General features: G+C 46.8%; 1 protein-coding gene across 1 annotated transcript in view; it reads right to left on the bottom strand.

Annotated features, from left to right (window-relative positions):
* Window positions 1-357: 357 nt before the first annotated feature.
* Window positions 358-22,798, bottom strand: part of BAZ1B (bromodomain adjacent to zinc finger domain 1B) — a 116,002-nt gene continuing 93,561 nt past the window's right edge. The window contains exons 14-19 of the mRNA XM_073565748.1: window positions 15,316-15,463; window positions 14,729-14,876; window positions 13,506-13,633; window positions 3,203-3,342; window positions 2,231-2,334; window positions 358-1,612 (exon numbers count right to left, since the gene is read on the bottom strand). Of these exons, the coding sequence (XP_073421849.1) occupies window positions 1,288-1,612; window positions 2,231-2,334; window positions 3,203-3,342; window positions 13,506-13,633; window positions 14,729-14,876; window positions 15,316-15,463 (993 nt within the window). The 3' untranslated portion in view covers window positions 358-1,287. The remainder of the gene's footprint in view (window positions 1,613-2,230; window positions 2,335-3,202; window positions 3,343-13,505; window positions 13,634-14,728; window positions 14,877-15,315; window positions 15,464-22,798) is intronic.

The following is a 22,798-nucleotide window of genomic DNA, read 5'->3' on the forward strand; positions in this document are numbered from 1 at the left end:
AATCAGCATCTCCTATATCATACACAGTGTTCATCACATGGGGTAGCAAAAGCCTAGTAAATGGTCTTTAAAAACTTTCCAGTGCACCTCTCCCACCCCCCAGAAACACAGACTTGCACATATAAATTCATGTAAAGATCAAGGTCAACTCTCTCTCCTCTTAGAACTCCAAACATTGCAATGACTTTTGGGAGAAGTCAGTGTTCAGCATTTAGCACTGGACACTTACCTGTCCGGTATGAACACCAACCATTTAAGTTTGAGTTCATTCATCTCTACTCAATGTAATGAACTTAACAGGAAAAGAATAAAACTTTTATAATCGAACGATGAAAGTTATGATCCAGACAACAGGAGTACGTGGTTCCTTCTGTTTTAATATTAATAAAGGCAAACACTTGTTTTCATATAAACTGTACTGTACATGTGCCAAACCCAGACAAAGTCTCCCTTTATACAAGATCACAAGCGAACATTGAATATCTAGAAAAGGGAAAGTCAGTACAAAAAAAAAATGCAATTAATTTTTATCATTGAACGTTGGTTGGATACCTATGTCGGCAGAAAAGATTAAAATAAAATAAAAATTACTTCCGTGAGGGAGGAGAACTTAGGAATCTTCCAATCTCTATCAGTCCTTGCTGGTAACATTTATATACAGGGAGGGAGATAAAGTTGGGAATGCTGGTGGTTCTATTAGGGTATTAGCCAGCTTCAGAGACACCTCCCTATGGGGATATGGGGAACACTTACAAATAGTTGGCATGAAGTCTATTATAGATGTGTGGAGTGCAAACATCCTTAAAAACACAATGAACAGTCCACAGTCCCGCAGTTGATTGCCTGTAATGCAGCAGTATAAGAGGTCATGATTTGTAGAACCCACAGCTCTGAAGATCCGTTCTCGTGTTGCTCTCTGGCTGGACACCCCCCAGTAAGTGCCTTTAACAGAAGTGTGCACAGCTCCAACACCAACAAAGATGCAGCTGATGGCGGTTCTGACTTAACCTTAAGTGATTCAATCAGTAACACTATCAAAAGAATTCAGAATCAAGAAGCCAGTGAGGGTCTTCAATATTAGTGATTGAGGGTCACATGGGAGCAGCACACGTCCAAGAGGGGAAAGGGGGATGACACCATACACCCGAATCCTAACTGAATCTCCCACACTGAGAAAACATGTTTGGTCTCTAAGATAGGGGTAAACTTCCAGTTTTATTTCAACATACAGATCCTATCCCTCTCTGAAATCTGCCCACACTCCCTCTCCTCTACATTTACACCCTCTTATTTCTTTCGCTTGCGCTCCCTGCCATTACTTTCTGGCTCTGGAGCCTGGTGCTTGCGATGTCTCCTCTGGTAAGCGTGTCCTGGAAGGTGTTTGCCGAGGAGGTCTTTAACACACTGCTCAGTTTTTTCTAGGCAGGATATTTGCTGGCTTCCAGGCTTGTAGTACAGCTCGGCATTTCCAAATACCATTTTGAGATCATTAACAAATTCCTGCACGGTCTGATAGTTGCCACAGGAACACTTGCTCTGCATGGTCTGGAAGTCCATCGGTGTGGCTACTACTTTCAGATAGGCCTCATCGTCATCGCTATTCACCGGCTCTCTGAATGACACAATTAGAAGGAAGTATTAAAAAGGCATGTAATCTAAATTACTAATGTAAGATGTGGCTAAAAGAAAAAAAAAAAAAAGTCTACAGGACCAAAGAGAACTGCATTAACTGCACATTCTTAGGTCTTTTTTATATATTCTTTTTTTCAATGTGTTTAAGTCTACAATTACTTTTCTATATCACAATAGAATTACATAGGGTGGAAACGCATACAGGTTTTGACGACCCGCAGGTGGATAAAGCAGGAAAGAAAAAGGCTCTGGTTAAAAATTTGCACCACATATTTAATGACAACAATCCCAGCATAAAACATTGCTATAAGATTACAGATCGTTTAATTAAAAATGCGTGTAGTTTGGGGCCAGTGAAGCTGCAGTTACAAGATGATGGCAGCAGTACCATGAACATATGAAGCAGAGGCTGGCAAGTATAAGACTAGAGTCAAGGATCTTAAAATTAGTAGCACCAAATAGTATTCTAATGTAAACCAGACATAATGGGAGACTAAAAAGGATCCTAATTTATTTAGTTTAATCTAAAACGAAGTTTAATTTGTCTATTGCAATCCTTGCACTTCTAGATTTTGATTCTCTACAAAGATGCACTCACCTGAATGGCCAGCTGAACCGATACTTTATAAGCTTACTCAAGATCTCCTCACACTTCTGAAGCTCCTGGTTTTGGCGCCTGGAGGTTGGTTTGCTTTGTCGTATCTGACAGAAAAAAACAAAACAAAACGTAGTACATTTAAGAATAGGAGCTGGATAAGATTCACACTTGGCACCACACAATACACCACAGTCTATACATTAAAAGCTGTAATGAATAGGCAAAGGTAGAAGCTTGATCTAGTATGGGTCGTTACTAGTGATGAGCAAAAGTGCTTGGATAAGGAATTATCACAGCATGTTGGTGCTAACCAAGTGACTGTGGCAGCAAGCACGAAAAATATGTTAATCGTCCCCGCACCTGCATGTCTCTCTGCTGTTTGACAGTTGCCATACAAGTAGGGCTTGTCTGTGTTGCGGCTGTCGAACAGTCGTGAGACATGCAGGTGCGGGGACTTGAACATAGTATTCGAGCATGCCGAAGTCACTTGGTTAGCACCAGAGCATGCTGGGATAACACCTTATCCAAGCACTCACTTGTGCTCATCACTAGTCGTTACTATTGTCACAATGCTTTCATTATGACAAGCCGCCCACAGGTCTTTACTCAGGCGTCAGGCTGGAGAAAACAAGGCTTGGATCTGGCAGAAAGTTAAAAGCTTAGCACATCTGTGCTGATAAGAACAAGGGTTGCATGGACTGGCAGAATCATCCCTGTAACATTGACTGGCACAGATTAAAATGCTGGTCAAATACAGAAATTACTCAAGGTTATGCCATGAAGTTGAAAAATATTTTTTTAATAGGTGTTTGAAACCTAAGTAAATTCAAAAAAGCAGTGTATGATATCTCATTTCCTCCCGTTAGCAGTAAGTATAACAGCAGATACGAGGTGCTGTACCCTCCACACCTACCAAGTTCATAAGGTCCATCCGACAAAACTTAAGCAGAGAATTAAATTGCCTTTACGTACCACCTCATCTACATCCGCTCCATTCTCCTGTGCAGTGTTCTCTCGTGACGTTCTGGCGGACTGATTTTTTGGTGGACGCCCACGGCGTTTTGGGGGAATAGGTTTTTTAGACTTTGCTTTTGCTGCTTTGTGAGATCTCACTTAAAAAAAAAAAAAAAAAAAAGAAAAGTAAAACAGATTGAATATGACTACCTAAGTCACTTTAGAGACATATGAAGTAGCAAGAACATTACCACTAAGACACATTACAGTAGATGGAGCTGAAAGTTTCCATAGAATTACAATTGATCCTTGTAGACAACTGGGAATGGGAGGAATAGAAGGAAGAAAAAAAAAAAAAAAAAAAAAAAAAAAATACATATACATACATACACACACACACACACACACACACACGTTCCCCACATTAACCCCCTCCTGAATTAATGGCTGTGACACAGCTGCTGCCGGTGAGAGATGAGTAGGCAGCAAAACAAAAAGAGGGCCACACAGCGGGATGTCACAGTTGCCAAGTTAATCATTGAGAACTTAACTGACAGAGTAGGGGGCAAACACGTGTCGTGTTACTACCATGGGTCTAAACAGTGAACTTTAACATCTCTGCCTCCCGGTAACTGCATTCTCCACAGGGGCGGCTGTCACAGAAATGCTGATCCTGTTCGATCCCTCCGCTTTCATCTTCATGTCCCACACTTGCATAAAAACGTGTCTCTTGTAAATGAAACGACGGCCGACAGCATGCCATGCAGGCGCTCCGTGTGTGCAGGCCAACAATTCACCATTCTCCAAAAGCCCACAGGATTGCAATGCTTGTTGCTTGGTTTAACTCCTTATCAGCAAGAAAGGAGCACAAGTATAAATCGGAGATGGTCACCCAGAGCATATCCAGGAACACATACAGCCTATGGCTACAGAAAAGATGTGGCGATACATTCTCTGCACTATTTGTGCAATGTCTACCTGAAAGCTGGCTTATTCACTCCAGTAACATTTCATTTGATGGGATATTTTAAAGGAAAGACTGAACACATTTCCTCATGAAAACCAGAGTTGCTGATACTATGCATGTGAATCTTTTACAGTATATATTGCACATTAAACTCCACGTTACTAATCACATAAGTAAAAAGGACTATATACTAAGGCCTATAACCAGCAGTATTTATAGCACCTCAGACCATCAGATCACACAAGCCTTTGATCACCTACAACACTCAGTCAATCTGAGCAGTCTTCATCCAGAAAATCTTCCAACCTCACAAATCTTTATAGTCCCCTTATGCTTTACTCTGCACGGATCAGCCGCCAATACCACACACTTGCTACCAACTTTGAAACTACCCAGCATCAGACAAATATAGAGAGTCGCCATGTAGGCCTAGCCCAATACAGGACAATACGATGCAAAGAACAATGATGAAGCAGGCAGCAAAATCATTTCACCAGACAAATAAGTGTTTATCGCCTTATTGGGGGACACAGATTACCATGGGTGTATGCTGCTGCTGCTAGGAGGCTGACACTATGCAAAACAAGAAAATTAGCTCCTCCCCGGCAGTATACACCCACCGACAGGCACCAAGCACCTCAGTTTGTGCTTAGTGTCTGTAGGAGGCGGACCGGGATCTCCCCAGATCTGCTCTTATTAATATCCCCTTTTTTCTTTTAGGTTTCCAGTCGAACCTTTTAATCTTTTTGCTTTATTTTTCAGGTTTTCCGTCAGGAAACAGGGTGTAGCTTCACCCTGATTTCCCATATCAGGCGGCTGAGCGAGCAGTGTGGTGTCATCCACATCGCACCTCTCAGTTCCGCAGGCAGGACCTTGGCTCTATCACCTCCCGGTGCTAGGGGCTGTGGACCGGTGGCTAATCCTTGCCAATTACCCTCCTCACCCCTCTCTCTGGACAGGGCTGAGAGGAAGACGGCGGTCGCAGGAGGTCTACGCAGTCTTCTGCAAGATGTGGGCATAGAGGAGCTTCTCCAGTGGCTTTCACCGTGGGCCCCTGTGACAGCCTCTTCAGGGTAGTCAGGTAAGTGCCCTACGATCCCTCCAGGCCCCACATCATAACCAGCTGCCTGCCAGCCAGCGTACCTCTGCAGAGAAATCCTGAACTAGACCTCCAGATTTGAATCTCCCGCCTCTTCTCCTCTGCATGCCGCGCGCCGACCTCAGCCGCGCGTCTCCCTTCCGGTGAGAGGGGGACAGATCAATGAGCATAGGGGGAGTTGTCGCTCTCAGCGCAGTGTCACACCGGCGTTTATATCGCCCCCCCCCCGGAGTGGCTTCATCGGTTCGGGCAGTGCGGGGCTGCGGCGTCCGGGTCAGTTTCGCTTTCACTTTCGTTCGGGCGCCTCAGCGCGCCCCTCCTCTGTTCTAAGCGCGCTTTCCTGCGCGCCCTTTTCTGCCCCATCACAGGGCTCCTTTCACTTTATTACTCCAGCCTCCTCCGCCTTTCTCCAATCGCGGCACGGCTGCAAAGCTCCGCCCCTCCTTCCTTAGGTGTTTCCTGGTTCTTCATCTCTTCCTGCGCTACTTGGGGGACACTTCAGCATTCGGCTGCTCATCTGAATCTGGGTAGGCTCTACACTGTGGCGCTAATTAGCTCCCTCCTGCAGTTTTTTCTCACGACCTATTGCGGTCTCTCAACGCATTTTTACTTATGCCCAATCCTTCAAGGGATCTCTGCTTCAGGCCCACCGCTACTCATTTCGCCTGTGCGCGCTGTAAAAAGAAGTGGGCTTCGGGTCGCCCGTTCCCCTTTTGCCCATCCTGCAGTCCTTCCGCTATGTCTGCATCCCAGGAGCACGCAGAGCCCCGGGCCGAGGACGCTCAACCTCCCCCAGAGTGGGCCATTGTAATGTCTCAGTCAGTCTCTGACTTGACTAAGGTTTCCCAGTCGCTGGTCCAGGTCTTAGAACGACTTCCACAGCTGTCTACTGCCACCTGCGCGCCGACCGCCTCTCAGGGTGAGTCGTCCGCTCCTGACCGTGACCTTCCAAGAGACAGACAAAGCAGGAGCTCTAGGAAGCGGGCTCTGTCTACCTCGTCCTCTAGCTCGCAGGGTCCCTCGGAGCAAGTCAGATTGCATTCTCCTTCCTCCGATGGAGACGACTCTCAAATCGGAATCGAGTTCAGAGGCAGACAATGTTTCTAAAACGCGGGACATGGTCGATATTCTCATTTCGGCTATCTTTCAAACCCTTAAAATTAAGCAGGACAAGGCTCCCCCTCAGGAATGCTCTGTACTCCTTAAACGAGCAAGACCTCCGTCTCGGACCTTTCCCAACCACAATGATTTCGATACTACCTTGGCCAAACACTGGGAGCTCCCTGAGCAACGTTTCTCAGGCCGCAAGTACTTAGACGTGCTCTACCCTTTTGAGGCAGACCTGCTCACAAAATGGGCCAAGGCTCCTGAGGTGGATCCCCCGGTTTCCCGGATAGCCTCCAAAACGGTGCTATCCTTACCTGATGGGGCATCGCTTAAAGACCCTACGGACAGGCAGATTGAATCTCTGGCTAAGTCAATTTTGAGGCATCCGGCGCCTCTCTCTGTCCTATTTTCGCATCAGCCTGGGTAGCGAAAGTCATATCCGCTTGGGCAAAAATCCTTCGCAGGGGCATATTGGCAACAGTTCCTCAGGACGAATTGGCAGATCTTGCAGATCAGATTAACCATGCGGGTAAATACCTTTTGGCCGCCTCCTTGGATGCAGCCGGGTGTGTGGCCAGGGCAAATAGCAACATAGTAGCTATACGCCGAGTTCTTTGGCTAAAGTCATGGAATGCGGATACCACTTCGAAAAAGTCCCTTACTAATCTGCCATTCCACGGTTCTAGACTCTTTGGAGCCAAGCTGGACCAGCTAATCTCCGATGCCACTGGTGGTAAAAGCACCTCTCTTCCCCAGTCTCGCCCACGACGTTTCCTTAATAGAAGGGGTTTTCGCCCGTTTAGGCCCTTTCGTCCCTTCTCGTCCACGGACAGATCTGGCCAGCAGGATCGCTCATCGGCCACTAGAGAGCGAGATCAGAAAAAGCCATCCTACAAACCAGCTCCTCGCTGGAGATCTAGAGGACAATATTCCAGGGCTTCAGGCGCCAGTTCCGGCAGGTTTTCTTCCAAGTGATGGGTCACCCCCACCTGAAAGTTCTTCCAGGGTGGGAGGCAGACTTTCCTTTTTCGTGGATGCTTGGCTGTTGTCGACGACGCTTGGGTCAGAGAAATCGTCGCATCCGGCTACAAGATCGAATTTGTTTCTCCCCCGAACAGACGTTTTTTCCGGTCTTGGCCTCCGCGACAGCGGTCCCAGACTCCGGGGTTTCTCCAGGCCATTGCCTCCCTTCTTTCCGCCGGGGTGATTGTTCCCGTTCCCTCAAACGAACGGTTTTCCGAGTTTTACTCGAATCTCTTCGTAGTCCCGAAGAAAGACGGCTCCCTTCGTCCAATTCTGGACCTCAAGTTGCTCAATCGCCACGTGAAGATTCTTCATTTCAAAATGGAGTCTCTTCGGTCGGTGATTGCCTCCATGGAGCCCGGGGAATTCCTCTGCTCTGTGGACATTCGGGATGCCTATCTGCACATTCCGGTTTGTGTGCAACATCAGAAGTATCTTCGTTTTGCGGTTCAGGGAGACCACTATCAGTTCACGGCTCTTCCTTTCGGCCTAGCTTCAGCGCCCCGTGTTTTCACGAAGGTGATGGCGACAGTCATGGCCATCCTTCGCTCCAGAGGGATTCTCATCATTCCTTATCTGGACGATCTTTTAATCAGAGGCTCATCTCGTCAGGACTGCCTCCAGAGTCTTCAGATCACTCTGGACACACTCGGCCGCCTCGGTTGGCTAGTCAACAGGGAGAAGTCCATTCTGATCCCCACTCAGCGTCTGACCTTTCTGGGCATGGAATTCGACACGGAGTTAGCCCGAGTGTTTCTTCCGAGGGAAAAGATTGCGGCTCTTTCCAAGGGCATCAGAATTCTCAAGAGGCCAACTCCCATTCCCATTCGGTCCTGCATGAAGGTTCTGGGCAAAATGGTGGCTTCCATGGAAGCAGTGCCCTTTGCGCAGTTTCATCTTCGCCCCCTCCAGCTGTCTCTGATTTCAGCCTGGGACAAGACCACGATGTCCTTGGACCGTCCTATTCGGCTCCCTCTCAGAGTGAGACAATCTCTCACTTGGTGGTTACTGCTGGCGTCAGTTCTCCAAGGGAGGTCCTTCCTTCCTCCCCGGTGGCAAGTCATCACCACCGATGCCAGTCTTCTGGGATGGGGAGCCGTGTTCCATCAGAAAGCGGCCCAAGGACGCTGGAACCCACAAGAGACACTCCTCTCAATCAATCTTCTGGAGATCAGAGCAATCTTCCTGGCCCTTCTTCACTGGCAGCCTCTCCTCTCCGGCAAGCCGGTCCGTATTCAGTCGGACAACGCCACGGCCGTGGCGTACATAAACCATCAGGGGGGCACGCGCAGCAAGCAGGTTGTGTCGGAAGTGGCCAAGATATTCCGCTGGGCAGAACGCTACGTTCCGGCAATCTCCGCCGTTCATATTCCAGGGGTGGAAAATTGGGCAGCCGACTGAGTCGTCAGGGCCTGGCGTCCGGCGAATGGTCCCTGCATCCCGCAGTCTTCGATCAGATATGCCACCGTTGGGGCACCCCGGATGTCGATCTCATGGCATCTCGGATGAACCACAAAGTGCCGCAGTTCGTAGCCAGGTCCAGGGACCCTCTAGCCATCGCGTGCGATGCTCTGGTGATTCCGTGGTCCCAGTTTCAATTTCCTTACCTGTTCCCGCCTCTGGCCTTGATCCCACGAGTGGTCAAAAAGATAAAATCGGAAGGCGTACCAGTGATTCTTGTCGCTCCAGAATGGCCAAGACGTCCTTGGTACGCGGAACTGGTCAACATGCTCGCGAACGTTCCCTGGAGGTTTCCAGTCCGTCCAGACCTTCTCTCGCAAGGCCCCCTTTACCACGAGAATTCTCAGTCTCTGAGTTTGACGGCATGGCTGTTGAGACCGCAGTCTTGAAGGAATCAGGTCTGTCCGGTCAGGTTATTCAAACTATGATCAGAGCCAGGAAACCAGCCTCTTCCCGCATTTACCACAGGTACTGGAAGGCTTTTTCCGTTGGTGCGATGATAAAGTCTTCCCAATGTCCTTCTCCATCCCATCTATCCTTGGGTTTCTTCAGTCTGGTTTAGAAGCGGGTCTGTCCCTCAGTACGCTCAAGGGCCAGGTTTCCGCTCTCTCTATCCTCTTCCAAAGAGAGTTAGGTCTTGACCTGTGGTAGAGAAGCTTTCTCCAAGGGGTCTCCCATGTGGCTCCTCCTCATCATTCGCCGATAGACCCGTGGGATCTCAATCTCGTCCTTAGCGCTCTCCAGAAGGCGCCGTTCGAGCCTATCCAAGACATTCCTTTGTCCCTTCTCTCGTGGAAGGTCACCTTTTTGATTGCCATTACATCCATCAGAAGAGTTTCTGAATTGTCGGCCTTGTCTTGTCGTTCCCCTTACCTGATTCTCCATCAGGATAAGGTCGTCCTCAGGCCCGTTCCTTCTTTTCTTCCAAAGGTGGTTTCCTCTTTCCATATCAATGTGGATATCATTCTTCCATCCTTTTGTCCGGCTCCCTCTCATCCGCTTGAGAAGTCTCTCCACAAACTGGACGTAGTTAGAGCCCTGCGTGTCTATCTCTCCAGGACCTCTTCTTTTCGTCAGTCTGATTCCTTGCTGGTCATCTCTGAAGGTCGCCAGAAAGGACTTCCGGCATCCAAATCCACGATCGCTCGTTGGATTCGTTGTACCATTCTGGAAGCGTACCGACTTCAGGAAAAACGGCCTCCTCCGGGGGTAAGAGCTCACTCCACCCGGGCTGTGGCGGCCTCGTGGGCTGTTCGTCACCAGGCTTCGGCCATGCAAATTTGCAAGGCCGCAACCTGGTCATCCTTGCACACCTTTGCGAGGTTTTACAGGGTTCATACCCAGGCCTCGTCTGATGCAGTTGTTGGTAGGAAGGTTCTGCAGGCGGCGGTGGCTCACCGGCCGACCTAAGCCTTTTTCCGATTCTTTCGTTCCTTTTTTGCTGTTCCTACCCTTGGGACTGCTTTGGAACATCCCATGGTAATCTGTGTCCCCCAATAAGGCGATAAAGATGGATTTTTGGTTCTTACCGTAAAATCTTTCTTGGAGCCTACTAATCGCTGGTGAATCTGTTTGACAGCTCACCAGCGATCACATAGCAACTTAACAGCGATCCTGGAACGTTGAAATCGTTGTCGGGATCGCTGGTACGTCGCTATGTGTGACTCCTGCCTAAGGCCATGTTCACATAGCATTAATGCAGTCCGTTCAACGCATAGCGTTGGCAGACTGCGTTGACGCTACTCCCTCCCACGATCGCACTAGCGTAGATGCTTCATCTGCGCTAGCAGTGACGGACCCTCGGACCCTGCAGACCGCATCCGAGGGTCCGTCACAGAATGACGGCATATCACCAACGCATGGCGATTATGACATGCGTTAGAGATGCACTCGTCTCTAGCAGTCTGGGTGCGTTAGCGGCATTGACGCTATGTAACAGATGCATTATGTAACGGATGTGTTAAACGCAGCACCCGAACTTCAAAAACTAACACAATCCCTATCAAAATGGTCCTCTCCGTCTCTCTCGTTCTTGGGAAGAGTGCACTCGATAAAAATGGTCTCTGCCTCAATTTCTATATTTATTCCGATCTCTACCCATCCCAATATCTCTAGTGACCTTCAAAACGATAAACTCACACAACATTTTTCATCTGGAACAATAAAAAAACCTCGTATCTCCCAGCAAATACTGTTCAGACACAAGACAGGGAGGAGTTTCGCTGCCGAACTTCAATCTTAACTATAAGGCGGCCCAGATTGCCCAGCTGGCAGAGGTAAACGCAGAACACGCGCCCATCTAGCCACAAATAGAAAACTCCCATATAGCACCATACTCCTTGGAAAGCTTAATTTGGGCTACAGGACCTTTGCCGAAAGGTCTAGCTCTGCATTCGCCATACACTTTTCATTCTCTGTGTGTCTGGAGAGCAAATAGATTTCAATTTGCATTACAATCCCACCCCTCTCCACTTCTAAACCTGTTTAACAATCCCATGCTCCCACCAGGAGTTACCTCCAGGAATCACGCATGGTGGCAACAGAATAAATTAACCAGACTGCAAAGCCTATCTAGTCACTTTAAACTAATGTCAAAACAAGAGTTCATCACAAAATATCAAGTACCAAGATCGGAAGCTTTCAGACTGGAGCAAATCTTTCATTTTTTACAAAATCTAACAGTAAACTCTACAAATACAAAGCCCACAACTTAACGAATTAAAATGTCTATACGACCCATTGGGTAACGGCCTTATATCTCATCGTTATTCCACATTTAACCAACCTAGCGAATGCTTGAAACGGAAGTCTATGGAGAAGTGGGAAGCAGATTTACAAATCTTCCTCACACCACAAAGGTGGTACAGGTGCTACAAAAACATTGTGAAGGGTAGCAATCAAATTTCGCTTACTGAGACATCCCTTAAATTGTTCCATAGAATTCACTATGTACCTAGCTTCCTACACAACATCCACCACAAACTCCCAGGCAACTGTTTTAGGGGGTGTAATGATAGTGGGGACATGCTCCACACATGGTGGACTTGTCCGATAGTGAAATCTCTCTGGAAGGATGTGGTCAAATTAATTAATACAGCCCTAAATAGGAAATTATTTTTATCTCCGTCAGTATTACTGCTGGGGGACAGACCAGTCAATGCCAATATTAAGACTTGTCATCTTATTGATTTTATTACTATGGCAACCAGGAACCACATAGCTAGCAGTTGGAAAACTAAGACGCTTTCAATAACGCAGGTGAAAAGAAAGGTTAATTTGATAATGCTTTATGAAAAAATAGAAGCCATTAGATCCGATGCTTTCCAAGGTGTATGGGAACCTTGGATCCAGGCATTCAATGGTGAGGACCTCTCTAGGATGATATCTTTATATAGTTTATCGACAAGGGAGTTACTGTCTATATTTATATACTCTGAACCGCTTATGCTAGTATTTCACATCGACTCATCTTATACTATTGACACTCAATGTATACACCCCCCCCTTTTAACCTAATTTGGTTATGTTAAAACTGTTGTTTAGCAATTCTTTCAAACTAAAGGGCCTGTCACACTAAGCGATATCGCTAGCAATATCGCTATAACTTGTGACGTTATAGCGATATTGCTAGCGATATCGCTGTGTGATACCTACAACCCGCTCCCCCGCTGCTTATCGCTGATCGCGCGAGAACAGGCTGGACTGTTTCTCGTCGTCAGCTTCCTGCTGTGACGACGAGCGACGCGTGGAGCCGGGCGGGAGGACGCAGGATCGCCTGGTGTGACAGGTAAGTAGCGACCCCGGTCCCCAGCGATGTCGCTAGTGAGATCTGCCTGTGTGGCAGCTCACTAGCGACCACTTAGTGATGTACCAGCGATCCTGACCGCGTCATATCGCTGGTCGGGATCGCTGGTACAACGCTAAGTGTGACAGCACCTTAAGACGATGAAGTCAAGGATACTATATAGGTTTCCCATGCGAAATACAAGTATTTGTCTCTGGGCTTTAAGTTCTTTCGGGCCGCCCATAGACTTAAAATCCCGGGGGGTGGGGGAGTGGGAAACTAGTCTCTGCCTATTTCTCTGCAATGATGTTTGAAAACACAGTTGCCGAGTATGCAGCTGCAGGAGTGGGTACCCACAGAGGGCAGATACTGTTTATTACCATCTCTGCCTTCCTGAGCGCTCTATACACAGCACGGACCAAGCAAGGTCTACATAGTATGGGAAGCGCTAACAGATGCCGGGTGCTACCGTACCACAGCCCTGCAGAAGAGCCAGGAAGATGAATTTTCCCTGTAACATGGGCTAATGTGCCAGCATTGAGAATTATTATTATGAGCATATTTACCAGAGGAACTTGATGTTGGGTCATGGAAAAATAAATAAATTAAAAAGTATATATATTTGGATGGTATATCAAAATAGCACCATTAAACCACAAGCGGAAAATAGCAAGAGCATATATTGTGTCAGACATTAAATTTGTCAATACTGACAAATACCTATAACAATACGTTGCTGGTTTGACTGTTTTGTATCAGGCAGTCAATACTGGAATTAAGCTCCATAGTTCAGGCAAACCAAATACGCAGTCTCAGTGATAACTCACTGCTGAGGAAATATAAAAGCCATTTCTGTTCATAAAACATAATATACACTTACACCGTAGTCCAACCACCTCTTGCTCATCTTCACTCTCTGCTTCCTCATCATCCTCCTCCTCTTCATCGTCGTCCTCTTCTTCCTCCTCCTCATCCTCGTCATCATCAGTGGCATCTTCAGCATAGTTCCTTTACCAAAAATAAGTTTTATTTTGTGGATTTAAAAAAAAATAAAAAAAAAAATATAACACAAAAACACATCCCAGAAGATACAATTAGCAAATGACTTGTCTAACCCGGTATTCAGGGTTAAAAATGACGTGGGATATGCTTTGTTCACACACAAAGTGGTTCTCACTGTGGAGGAACATTATGTTTATCCACGAGGCTGTTGGTTCAGGTTAGGAGACCCAACATTGGGTCAGGGAACCGAAAACGAGTCACAGTCCACCAAATACAGCCACTACACAACTGATGAATGTACAGTAGTGCTAAGCTCCTACAGGGCCTCACATGTTGTAAATGTTCTGTTTCAGTGCTGTAAAGCACTAGTGAGAGTGATATGGTACCAAACAGTATTCACACACCATGTGGGGGAGGAGACAAAAACCAAACCCTTACACGTATTTAAAAGCCTGCACTTGCTTGGAAGGCTTTATTACCCAGAGGGGCATTCTCAAGTTCTTAAATTGCAGATCGCATGAAAAGCAGCAAGTTAGCAGATAGAAAGAGCAAGTCAACTACAATCATTTTCTTGCATTGAGAGCTTTTATCTTTTCTAGTGTACAGCTCATTTATATTGAGCACGGTCTAGAGACACTGAAGAGTGTTTAGCCCTCTCAAGCCCACAGATTTCTATGCAGCAGTCAGCCCGTCATCTCCCTTCTCTTCTGAAAATACACTGTTATTAATCTTGCAAAGTCAACATATCGCAGCTTTCACAGCATATCTTAGTCACAGCTCACTGTCTGGAGTTTCGTGCTTGCTCAAATAGCTACGTGTAAATACAGTGGTAGCAGTGAAAACTCCAGGACAAACCAGTAAAAGCTGAATGTCTTACAGCAGATCTTGTGCTGGGCTTTACAGTTCTAATACCATAGATAAGCTACTCACCAGACCTGTCACTCAAGGACAAGAATCCAGCCTGCTAGAAATGAGGACATAAGGAAACTAAGGAGACGGCATAGGTCTGAGCTGCCCAAGACCACTTGAGAATACACCTTTAAGGGATTTATTGCAATTGCTACGAAATGTGAGAACTTTGGTCATCAGTAGGTAAATTACCTGCCCCGAGCGCTGCGTCTAAATGTAGCTGGTTGACAAGCGGGGCAAAGCCATTCTCCATCAGGTAAGTTTAGTAGCACAGGTCGCAGACAGAAGAGATGGAATGCCTTATTACACTCATCGCAGAGGATCAGCTTGTCATCCTCACCTGGGCAGAGCGAAAGGCAAAATTTAATTAAAAAGGCAAAAACTCAAAATTATCCTAAAATGCATAGGCTAGGGAATAACTTCTTGACCACTCAGGTTTTCACAAGCAGACAATCCAAGACCCCATGTATAAGCTCTGCAGGGCTCAATCTTAATTGGAGCTGAGGAACACATGCTTGACCTCTGCTTCTTTCATTGATAAAGGGCCTGTTGGAGAAAGTAAAGTGTTGCGACTGCACAGAGTAGTGGAAAGAAATGACAGGCCGAGCAAGTGTACCTTAAGCTTCACAATACCCTGGTCTCAAGATCCAGACACCCCCCCCCCCCCCAAAAAAAAAGTAAGTTATCCTTAAGCAAGGCCTTCTCAATCTGGAAAAACATCTAACGCATAAAAGTGTTACCCAAAGCGATTTAAATTATGCCAAAGTCTGTTACAATACCTTTCTTGCGACAAACTTTACACCGGGCATTTGCAGAGGACATATCCCATTTGATGCATGCATCTAACATCCCAAGCAGCACGTGCATGCGTGAGAAGGTTTGGGCCTCTCGAATTGCAGTTCTCCATTTCTCCACTGCTGATGCCACCTGTAAGAAACACACATGGGCACAAATCAGTCACGTCATGAAATACACGACAGAAATATAAAAAGATCAAGACTAGCAATCATAAGGATGTCATATTTAGAGAGGGAGGGCTGACTACACAGCTCTCATGGCTGGTCCACTAAACTTATAGCACATTATAAACCAAAAAGATAAGCACTGCAGCCTTTCAGCGCTGGAGTCCTGGGTTCGAATCCCACCAAGGACAACATCTGCAAGGAGTTTGTATGTTCTCCCCATGTTTCCATGGGTTTCCTCCCACATTCCAAAGACATACTGATAGGAAACTTGGATTGTGAGTCCCATCGGGGACAGTGATAATGTGTGCAAACTGTAAAGCGCTGTGGAATATGTTAGCGCTATATAAAAATAAAGATTATTAATGTACAAATAAGATCGACAGTGAAATCTCAGGGGACAAGAGATAAGATAAATAAGTAGATTTAAGACAAAAATGAGATTGTGCACAAATATCTGAACAGATATGGGGAGAATGGTTAGAGACACCAGGTCTACCACCCAATATCCTACTATAGGATCATTCGGCTACATTTAGGAACATAGTTTAGTCTGATGCAATGTAAGTTGTTTTACACTTGCCAAGCAAGCTCTATGAAAAGATACAATGGAGTAGCAGATATAGCCTTCATTCGTTGTGAGTTGTCTGGTGGTCGTCCAGCATCTCTATGGTAGCGGCAACAGATGCAGACAAGAGCCTTACCATTGTGGATGTCTGCTATACACAGGTTTGTTACTCTTTATGTGGTACCCCATTTAACCACTTCGCCCCTTAGTCTGTTTTCACCTTCCTGACAAGGCCAATTTCTTCAATTATCACCAGTGTCACATTATGTGGTAACTAACGCTTCAATGGATCCCAGTGATCCAGTTTGTTTTTCTCGTGACATTGTACTATGTTAACAGTAAATTTTGGTTGGTATTTTTCAAGTTTATGAAAATATCAAATGTGATCGTAAAAACTTAGCAATTTTCAAATTTTTATGTCCTTTAACCAGAACGTTCTACCACACAACACACACTTCCCAAATGTCTTTTTTACATCAGCAAATTTTTCCCTTAGAAAGTCAGAAGAGTTTGATGTTTATCAGACTTTTTTTTTTTTTTTTTTTAAGCGGACATCTTTTTTTATAGTGAATGAGGGCCTTATGTGACAGAAAATACCCAAAAGTGACAATTTTAAAACTACACCTCTCTAAGGAGTTTGACCCTTTAGGGGCCTTTCAGTAATTAGAGCAAATTGATTTAGAACCAAATTTTGTATTTTCAAAAGTGCAATAGAAGAAATAAAGGGGATTTTTGTGTACTCCCCATAAAATCCTTTTCTCCGAGCTAATCATTGGGGGGGACACAGACAATGGGTGTTATTGCTGCTTGCCACTAGGACGACACTAAGTAAACCAGAAAAAAGTTAATTCCTCCCCTGCAGTATACACCCTCTCGCTGGATGAGATTTCTCCAGTTCGGTGAAAAAAAGCAGTAGGAGCTTAAACAGTCAAAACCATAACTATGTCACTACCTAAGAATGCTACAATGAGCCAGTAGGCTAAACAGGGTGGGTGCTGTGTCCCCCAATGATTGGCTTAGAGAAAAGGATTTCACGGTGATTACACAAAAATCCCTATTTCTCCTACGCCTCATTGGGGGACACAGACAGTGGGACGTCCTAAAGCAGTAGCTGGGTGGGGAGCATACATCTGCTAATACCCCATGTACCACCGAGTCAACACTGAGGTACTGCCGACTGCAGGTTGCGTCTGCCGAGAGCTGCATCTGCAGAGGCCCGAGAATGAATTTGGTAAGGTTTTTGTAAAAGTACGCAGACTGGACCAAGTCGCAGCCTCGTAGACCTGTTCTGCCGAGGCCTGGTGCCGAATGGCCCAAGAGGCGCCCACTGACCGGGTAGAGTGCACCTTAATCCCCGCTGGGACAGGCGCGTTCCTGACACGGTAGGATTCCTGAATCGCCAAGCGAACCCACCTGGGTAGCGTTTTTGACGCGGCTAGACCCCTTCCTATGCCCCTCTGGAAGTATGAACAGGGCATCTGACTTGCGGAAGGGAGCCGTCTGCGAGATGTACCATCTCAGCGCCCTAACCACATCCAGGGTGTTGAGGGCCTTCTCAATGCGATGGACTGGCGCCGGACAAAAGGAAGGCAAAACAATCTCCTCGTTGAGATGGAAAGAGGAGACGACCTCGGGCAGGAAGGACGGGGACATCCTGAGAACTACCTTGTCCTGATGAAAATTCAGGAACGGAGAACGGCAGGACAGGGCTGACAATTCCGAAACTCGTCTGACGTAATTGCCACTAGAAAGACCACCTTCCAAGAGAGGACGGTCAACGACACGTCCTGCAGTGGTTCGAAAGCAGCCTCCTTTAAAGAAACCGAGAACCAGGTTAAGGTCCCATGATTCCAATGGCCTTCTATAAGGAGGTGCCACATGGGAAACTCCTTGAATGAACGTCTTGACCTGAAGTTTGGTGACAATTTTGCGTTGGAAAAAGCACTGACAAGGCTGAAATTTGGCCCTTGAGCGAGCTAAGCTTAAGGCCTGATTTTAATCCGGACTGAAGGACTTCCAATATAGCCAGAATGGAAAAACACCAGAGGTGATCGACCATGATCCTTGCACCACGAAAAGGTTTTCCAGGTGCGGTGATAGATGCGCATGGACACAGGCTTCCTAGCACTAATCATGGTGGAAATCTCGTTGTGAGAGAACTCAGCCTGTGATAAAATCCAGGATTCAACAGCCACACCGTCAAAGACAGGGCACCGGAGTTCTGGTGGTATATCGAGCCCTGTGAGAGTAGATCCATGCGATCTGGAAGTCGCCAGGGTACGTCGGCGACTAGTTGTATTAGTTCTGCATACCATGCTCGGCGCGGCCAAACTGGCGCGACTAGGATCACTGGCACTCCCTCCACTCTGATCTTCTTGATAACCCTCGAAAGCAAGGGAAGATGTACAGTTAGGTCCATATATATTTGGACAGAGAACATTTTTCTAATTTTGGTTCTAGACATTACCACAATGAATTTTAAACAAAACAATTCAGATGCAGTTGAAGTTCAGACTTTCAGCTTTCATTTGAGGGTATCCACAATAAAATTGAATGAAGGGTTTAGGAGTTTCAGCTCCTTTACATGTGCCACCCTGTTTTTAAAAGGGACCAAAAGTAATTGGACAGATTAAATAATTGTAAATAAAATGTTCATTTCTAGTACTTGGTTGAAAACCCTTTGTTGGCAATGACTGCCTGAAGTCTTGAACTCATGGACATCACCAGACGCTGTGTTTCCTCCTTTTTGATGCTCTGCCAGGCCTTCACTGCGGTGGTTTTCAGTTGCTGTTTGTTTGTAGGCCTGTCTGAAGTTTAGTTTTTAACAAGTGAAATGCATGCTCAATTGGGTTGAGATCAGGTGACTGACTTGGCCATTCAAGAATATTCCACTTCTTTGCTTTAATAAACTCCTGGGTTGCTTTGGCTTTATGTTTTGGGTCATTGTCCATCTGTACTATGAGACGACGACCAGTTTGGCTGCATTTGGCTGGATCTGAGCACACAGTATGACTCTGAATACCTTAGAATTCATTCGGCTGCTTCTGTCCTGTGTCACATCATCAATAAACACTAGTGACCCAGTGCCACTGGCAGCCATGCATGCCCAAGCCATCACACTGCCTCCGCCATGTTTTACAGATGATGTGGTATGCTCTGGATCATGAGCTGTACCACGCCTTCGCCATACTTTTCTCTTTCCATCATTCTGGTAGAGGTTGATCTTGGTTTCATCTGTCCAAAGAATGTTCTTCCAGAACTGTGCTGGCTTTTTTAGATGTTTTTTAGCAAAGTCCAGTCTAGCCTTTTGATTCTTGATGCTTATGAGTGGCTTGCACCGTGCAGTGAACCCTCTGTATTTACTTTCATGCAGTCTTCTCTTTATGGTAGATTTGGATATGGATACGCCTACCTCCTGGAGAGTGTTGTTCACTTGGTTGGCTGTTGTGAAGGGGTTTCTCTTCACCATGGAGAAATCTGCGATCACCACTGTTGTCTTCCATGGGCGCCTAGGTCTTTTTGCATTGATGAGTTAACCAGTGCTTGCTTTCTTTCTCAGGATGTACCAAACTGTAGATTTTGCCACTCCTAATGTTGTAGCAATTTCTCGGATGGGTTTTTTCTGTTTTTGCAGCTTAAGGATGGCTTGTTTCACCTGCATGGAGAGCTCCTTTGACTGCATGTTTCCTTCACGGTAAAACCTTCCAAATGCAAGCACCACACCTCAAATCAACTCTAGGTCTTTTATCTGCTTAATTGAGAATGACATAAGGAAGGGATTGCCCACACCAGTCCATGAAATAGCCTTTGAGTCAATTGTCCAATTACTTTTGGTCCCTTTAAAAACAGGGTGGCACATGTTAAGGAGCTGAAACTCCTAAACCCTTCATCCAATTTTAATGTGGATACCCTCAAATGAAAGCTGAAAGTCTGAACTTCAACTGCATCTGAATTGTTTTGTTTAAAATTCATTGTGGTAATGCCTAGAACCAAAATTAGAAAAATGCTGTCTGTCCAAATATATATGGACCTAGCTGTATGGTAGCCGGAACCGGTGCCATGGCAGAACTAGGGCGTCCGCTCCAATGGCGCATGGATTACGCGATCAGGCAATTAACCAAGGAACCGTGTTGTTTAGTCTTGAGGCCATGAGATCCACATCCAGAGTCTCCCAACGATGACAAATCTGCTGAAAGACTTCAGGATGACGAGACCACTATCCCGAGGCAATGCCTTGGCGACTGAGAAAATCTGCCGCCCAATTTTCTACGCCCGGGATGTGGATTGCTGAGATGGGCGAATGGTTGGTCTCGGCCCAATGGAGGATGTGACTCACTTCGTGCATGGCCATCCTGCTCCGGGTACCTCCCTGGCGGTTGATATACGCTACAGCCGTGGCGTTGTCGGATTGGATCCTGATGGGGTGACCAGCGAGGAGATGTTGGAAACTCCGTAGAGCTAATCTGATCACTTGTATCTCTAAAATGTTGATGGGGAGACGTGACTCTCGGGTAAACCAACGACCCTGTGCCGTGTGGTGACGAAAGACCGCACCCCAGCCAAGAAGACTTGCGTCGGTGGTTACTACCAACCAACTTACCGGGAGAAAACACCTCCCTTGATTCAGGGAGGACCTCAGTGTCCACCACCTGAGGGCTTGCCTGACCTGCAGGGACAGAAGGATCCGACGGTCCAGGGAGAACGGGTTCTTGTCCCAAGCTAACAGCAACGCATGTTGTAAGGGATGGAGATGGAACTGTGCAAATGGAACTGCTTCCATCGCAGCCACCATCGGTCCGAGAACTCATGCTGAAACAAATGGAGTGAGAAACTGGTCGGGAAAGAGTCCGCACTGCCTGTTGTAAGGCTTGGGTCTTTTCTGGAGGGAGCATGACCAACCCGCGGGAAGTGTCCAAGATCATTCCTAAAAAGGAAATCTGCTGAGCAGGTTTTGGGAGAGACTTTTCGAAGTTTATCTTCCACCCCAGGTGAGAAAGTGTATTTACTGTTATATCCACAGATTCCTCGCAGGCTGGAAGGGACGGACCCCTGACGAGCAGGTGATCCAGATACGGTAACACCACTACTCCCCGAGAGTGGAGAATGGCCATAACAGCCGTCATGACCTTGGTAAAGACCCTGGGGCAGTGGAGAGTCCAAAGGGCAAGGCAACGAACTGGAAGTGTTCCTCGTGAATTGCAAAACGCAGGAACTGCTGGTGGGACGGGCAGATTGGAATGTGAAGGTAAGCGTCCTTGATGTCGATGGATGGTAGAAACTCTCCTTTTTCCATGGAAGCGACAACTGATCGAAGAGATTCCATTCGGAATCGCCGTACCTTGACAAACTGATTTAACAGTTTGAGATCCACAATGGGTCGCATCATCTCGTCCTTTTTTGGAACTACAAAAAGGTTTGAATAAAATCCCCTGAACCTTTCGTGATGAGGGACCGGAATGACTCCGTCCCTTAGCAGAGCCTGAACAGCCCGAAGGAAGGCTTGTCTTTTTTTTTTTTCCCGGGGGGGGGGGGGGGGGGGGGGGGAAGATTGAGAAGGATAATTCTATCTTGTATCCGGAGGACACCAGCTCCCTGACCCACTTGTGGACAACCGCGAGCCAGGTGTGGGTGAAGGAAAAGTAGGCGACCGCCTACTTTGTCGGTGTCCATCGGATACCGCAACAACTCATTGGGTAGATCTGTGAGATCTGGCTCCCCTAGATCCAGAAGCCCCAGGCCTGGGTGTCCAAGAGCGGTTAGGTCTGTATGAGACCTGGGAGCCTGTCTCCTCGTGGGGACTGACCTGATCCAGAAGAGAAGGCAGAAGAGGACCAACCGGAATTGTTGCGGAAAACATCGAAAATGTGTCAGCTGTTGGTTGCGAAACGGCCGAACAGCCTTTTGTTGAGGAAGGAGCCATAGTGCTCTTCTAATGGCGATCGCATTAGCGGCAGTTTGAGCAGCGCAATTGGCGGCATCAAAAGAAGAGTCTACTATAAAGTCCGCCGCGTGAATTATCTGCCTGGCGAGAGTGGTTGCATCCGGAGGAAGATTGGTGCCCTGGAAGGACGTAATCAAAACTTCTGCCCAAGCGGCCATTACCTTAGTGAACCAAATTGCCGCGAAAGATGGAAAAAGCGCTGCTCCTGAAGCTTCAAAAACTGAACAGGCAAGGTAGTCAATTTGACAAATCGGAGAGTTTCTCAGTGAGGAACCCTCAGAAATGGATAGGAGCGTTTTAGAAGCAAGACGCGATACAGGAGGGTCCACCGGAGGGGACTCTAACCAATCCTTCATTAGGTCTGGATCAAAAGGGTATTTAGCCTGAGTAGACTTTTGCCCTGTGAACCGCTTATGTGGACGATCCCTATGTTTCTGGATAATTTCCTTAAACTCCGGATGGCTGATAAATAACCTGCGCACACGCTTGGATTTCTTAAATGAGAAATGAAATGAGGGTGTGCTGGAGCGGGAATATTTTCCTCATCCAACTTCAGAATCCTGTTGACTGATTCTATAAGAGAATCAAGCAACTCTTGATCAGTTGGGGGATTCTGAGGGGCTGACGTGTCAGATTCGAATTCAGAGTCGTGCTCGCTGTGAACCTCAGGAGAGGGAGAGCGAGAGACAGGAGTCGCCGATGCTGAGGCGCGAATGGGATTAGGGGACGCGTCATGGGTCTGCTTTCTAGAGACCTGACCATCCCTTGAACGAGTACCGCCCCTGCTGGTG

The sequence above is a fragment of the Dendrobates tinctorius genome, unplaced genomic scaffold, assembly GCF_039654945.1.
Source record: "Dendrobates tinctorius isolate UK_male_01 unplaced genomic scaffold, ASM3965494v1 ptg000016l, whole genome shotgun sequence".
Lineage (NCBI taxonomy): Eukaryota > Metazoa > Chordata > Amphibia > Anura > Dendrobatidae > Dendrobates > Dendrobates tinctorius.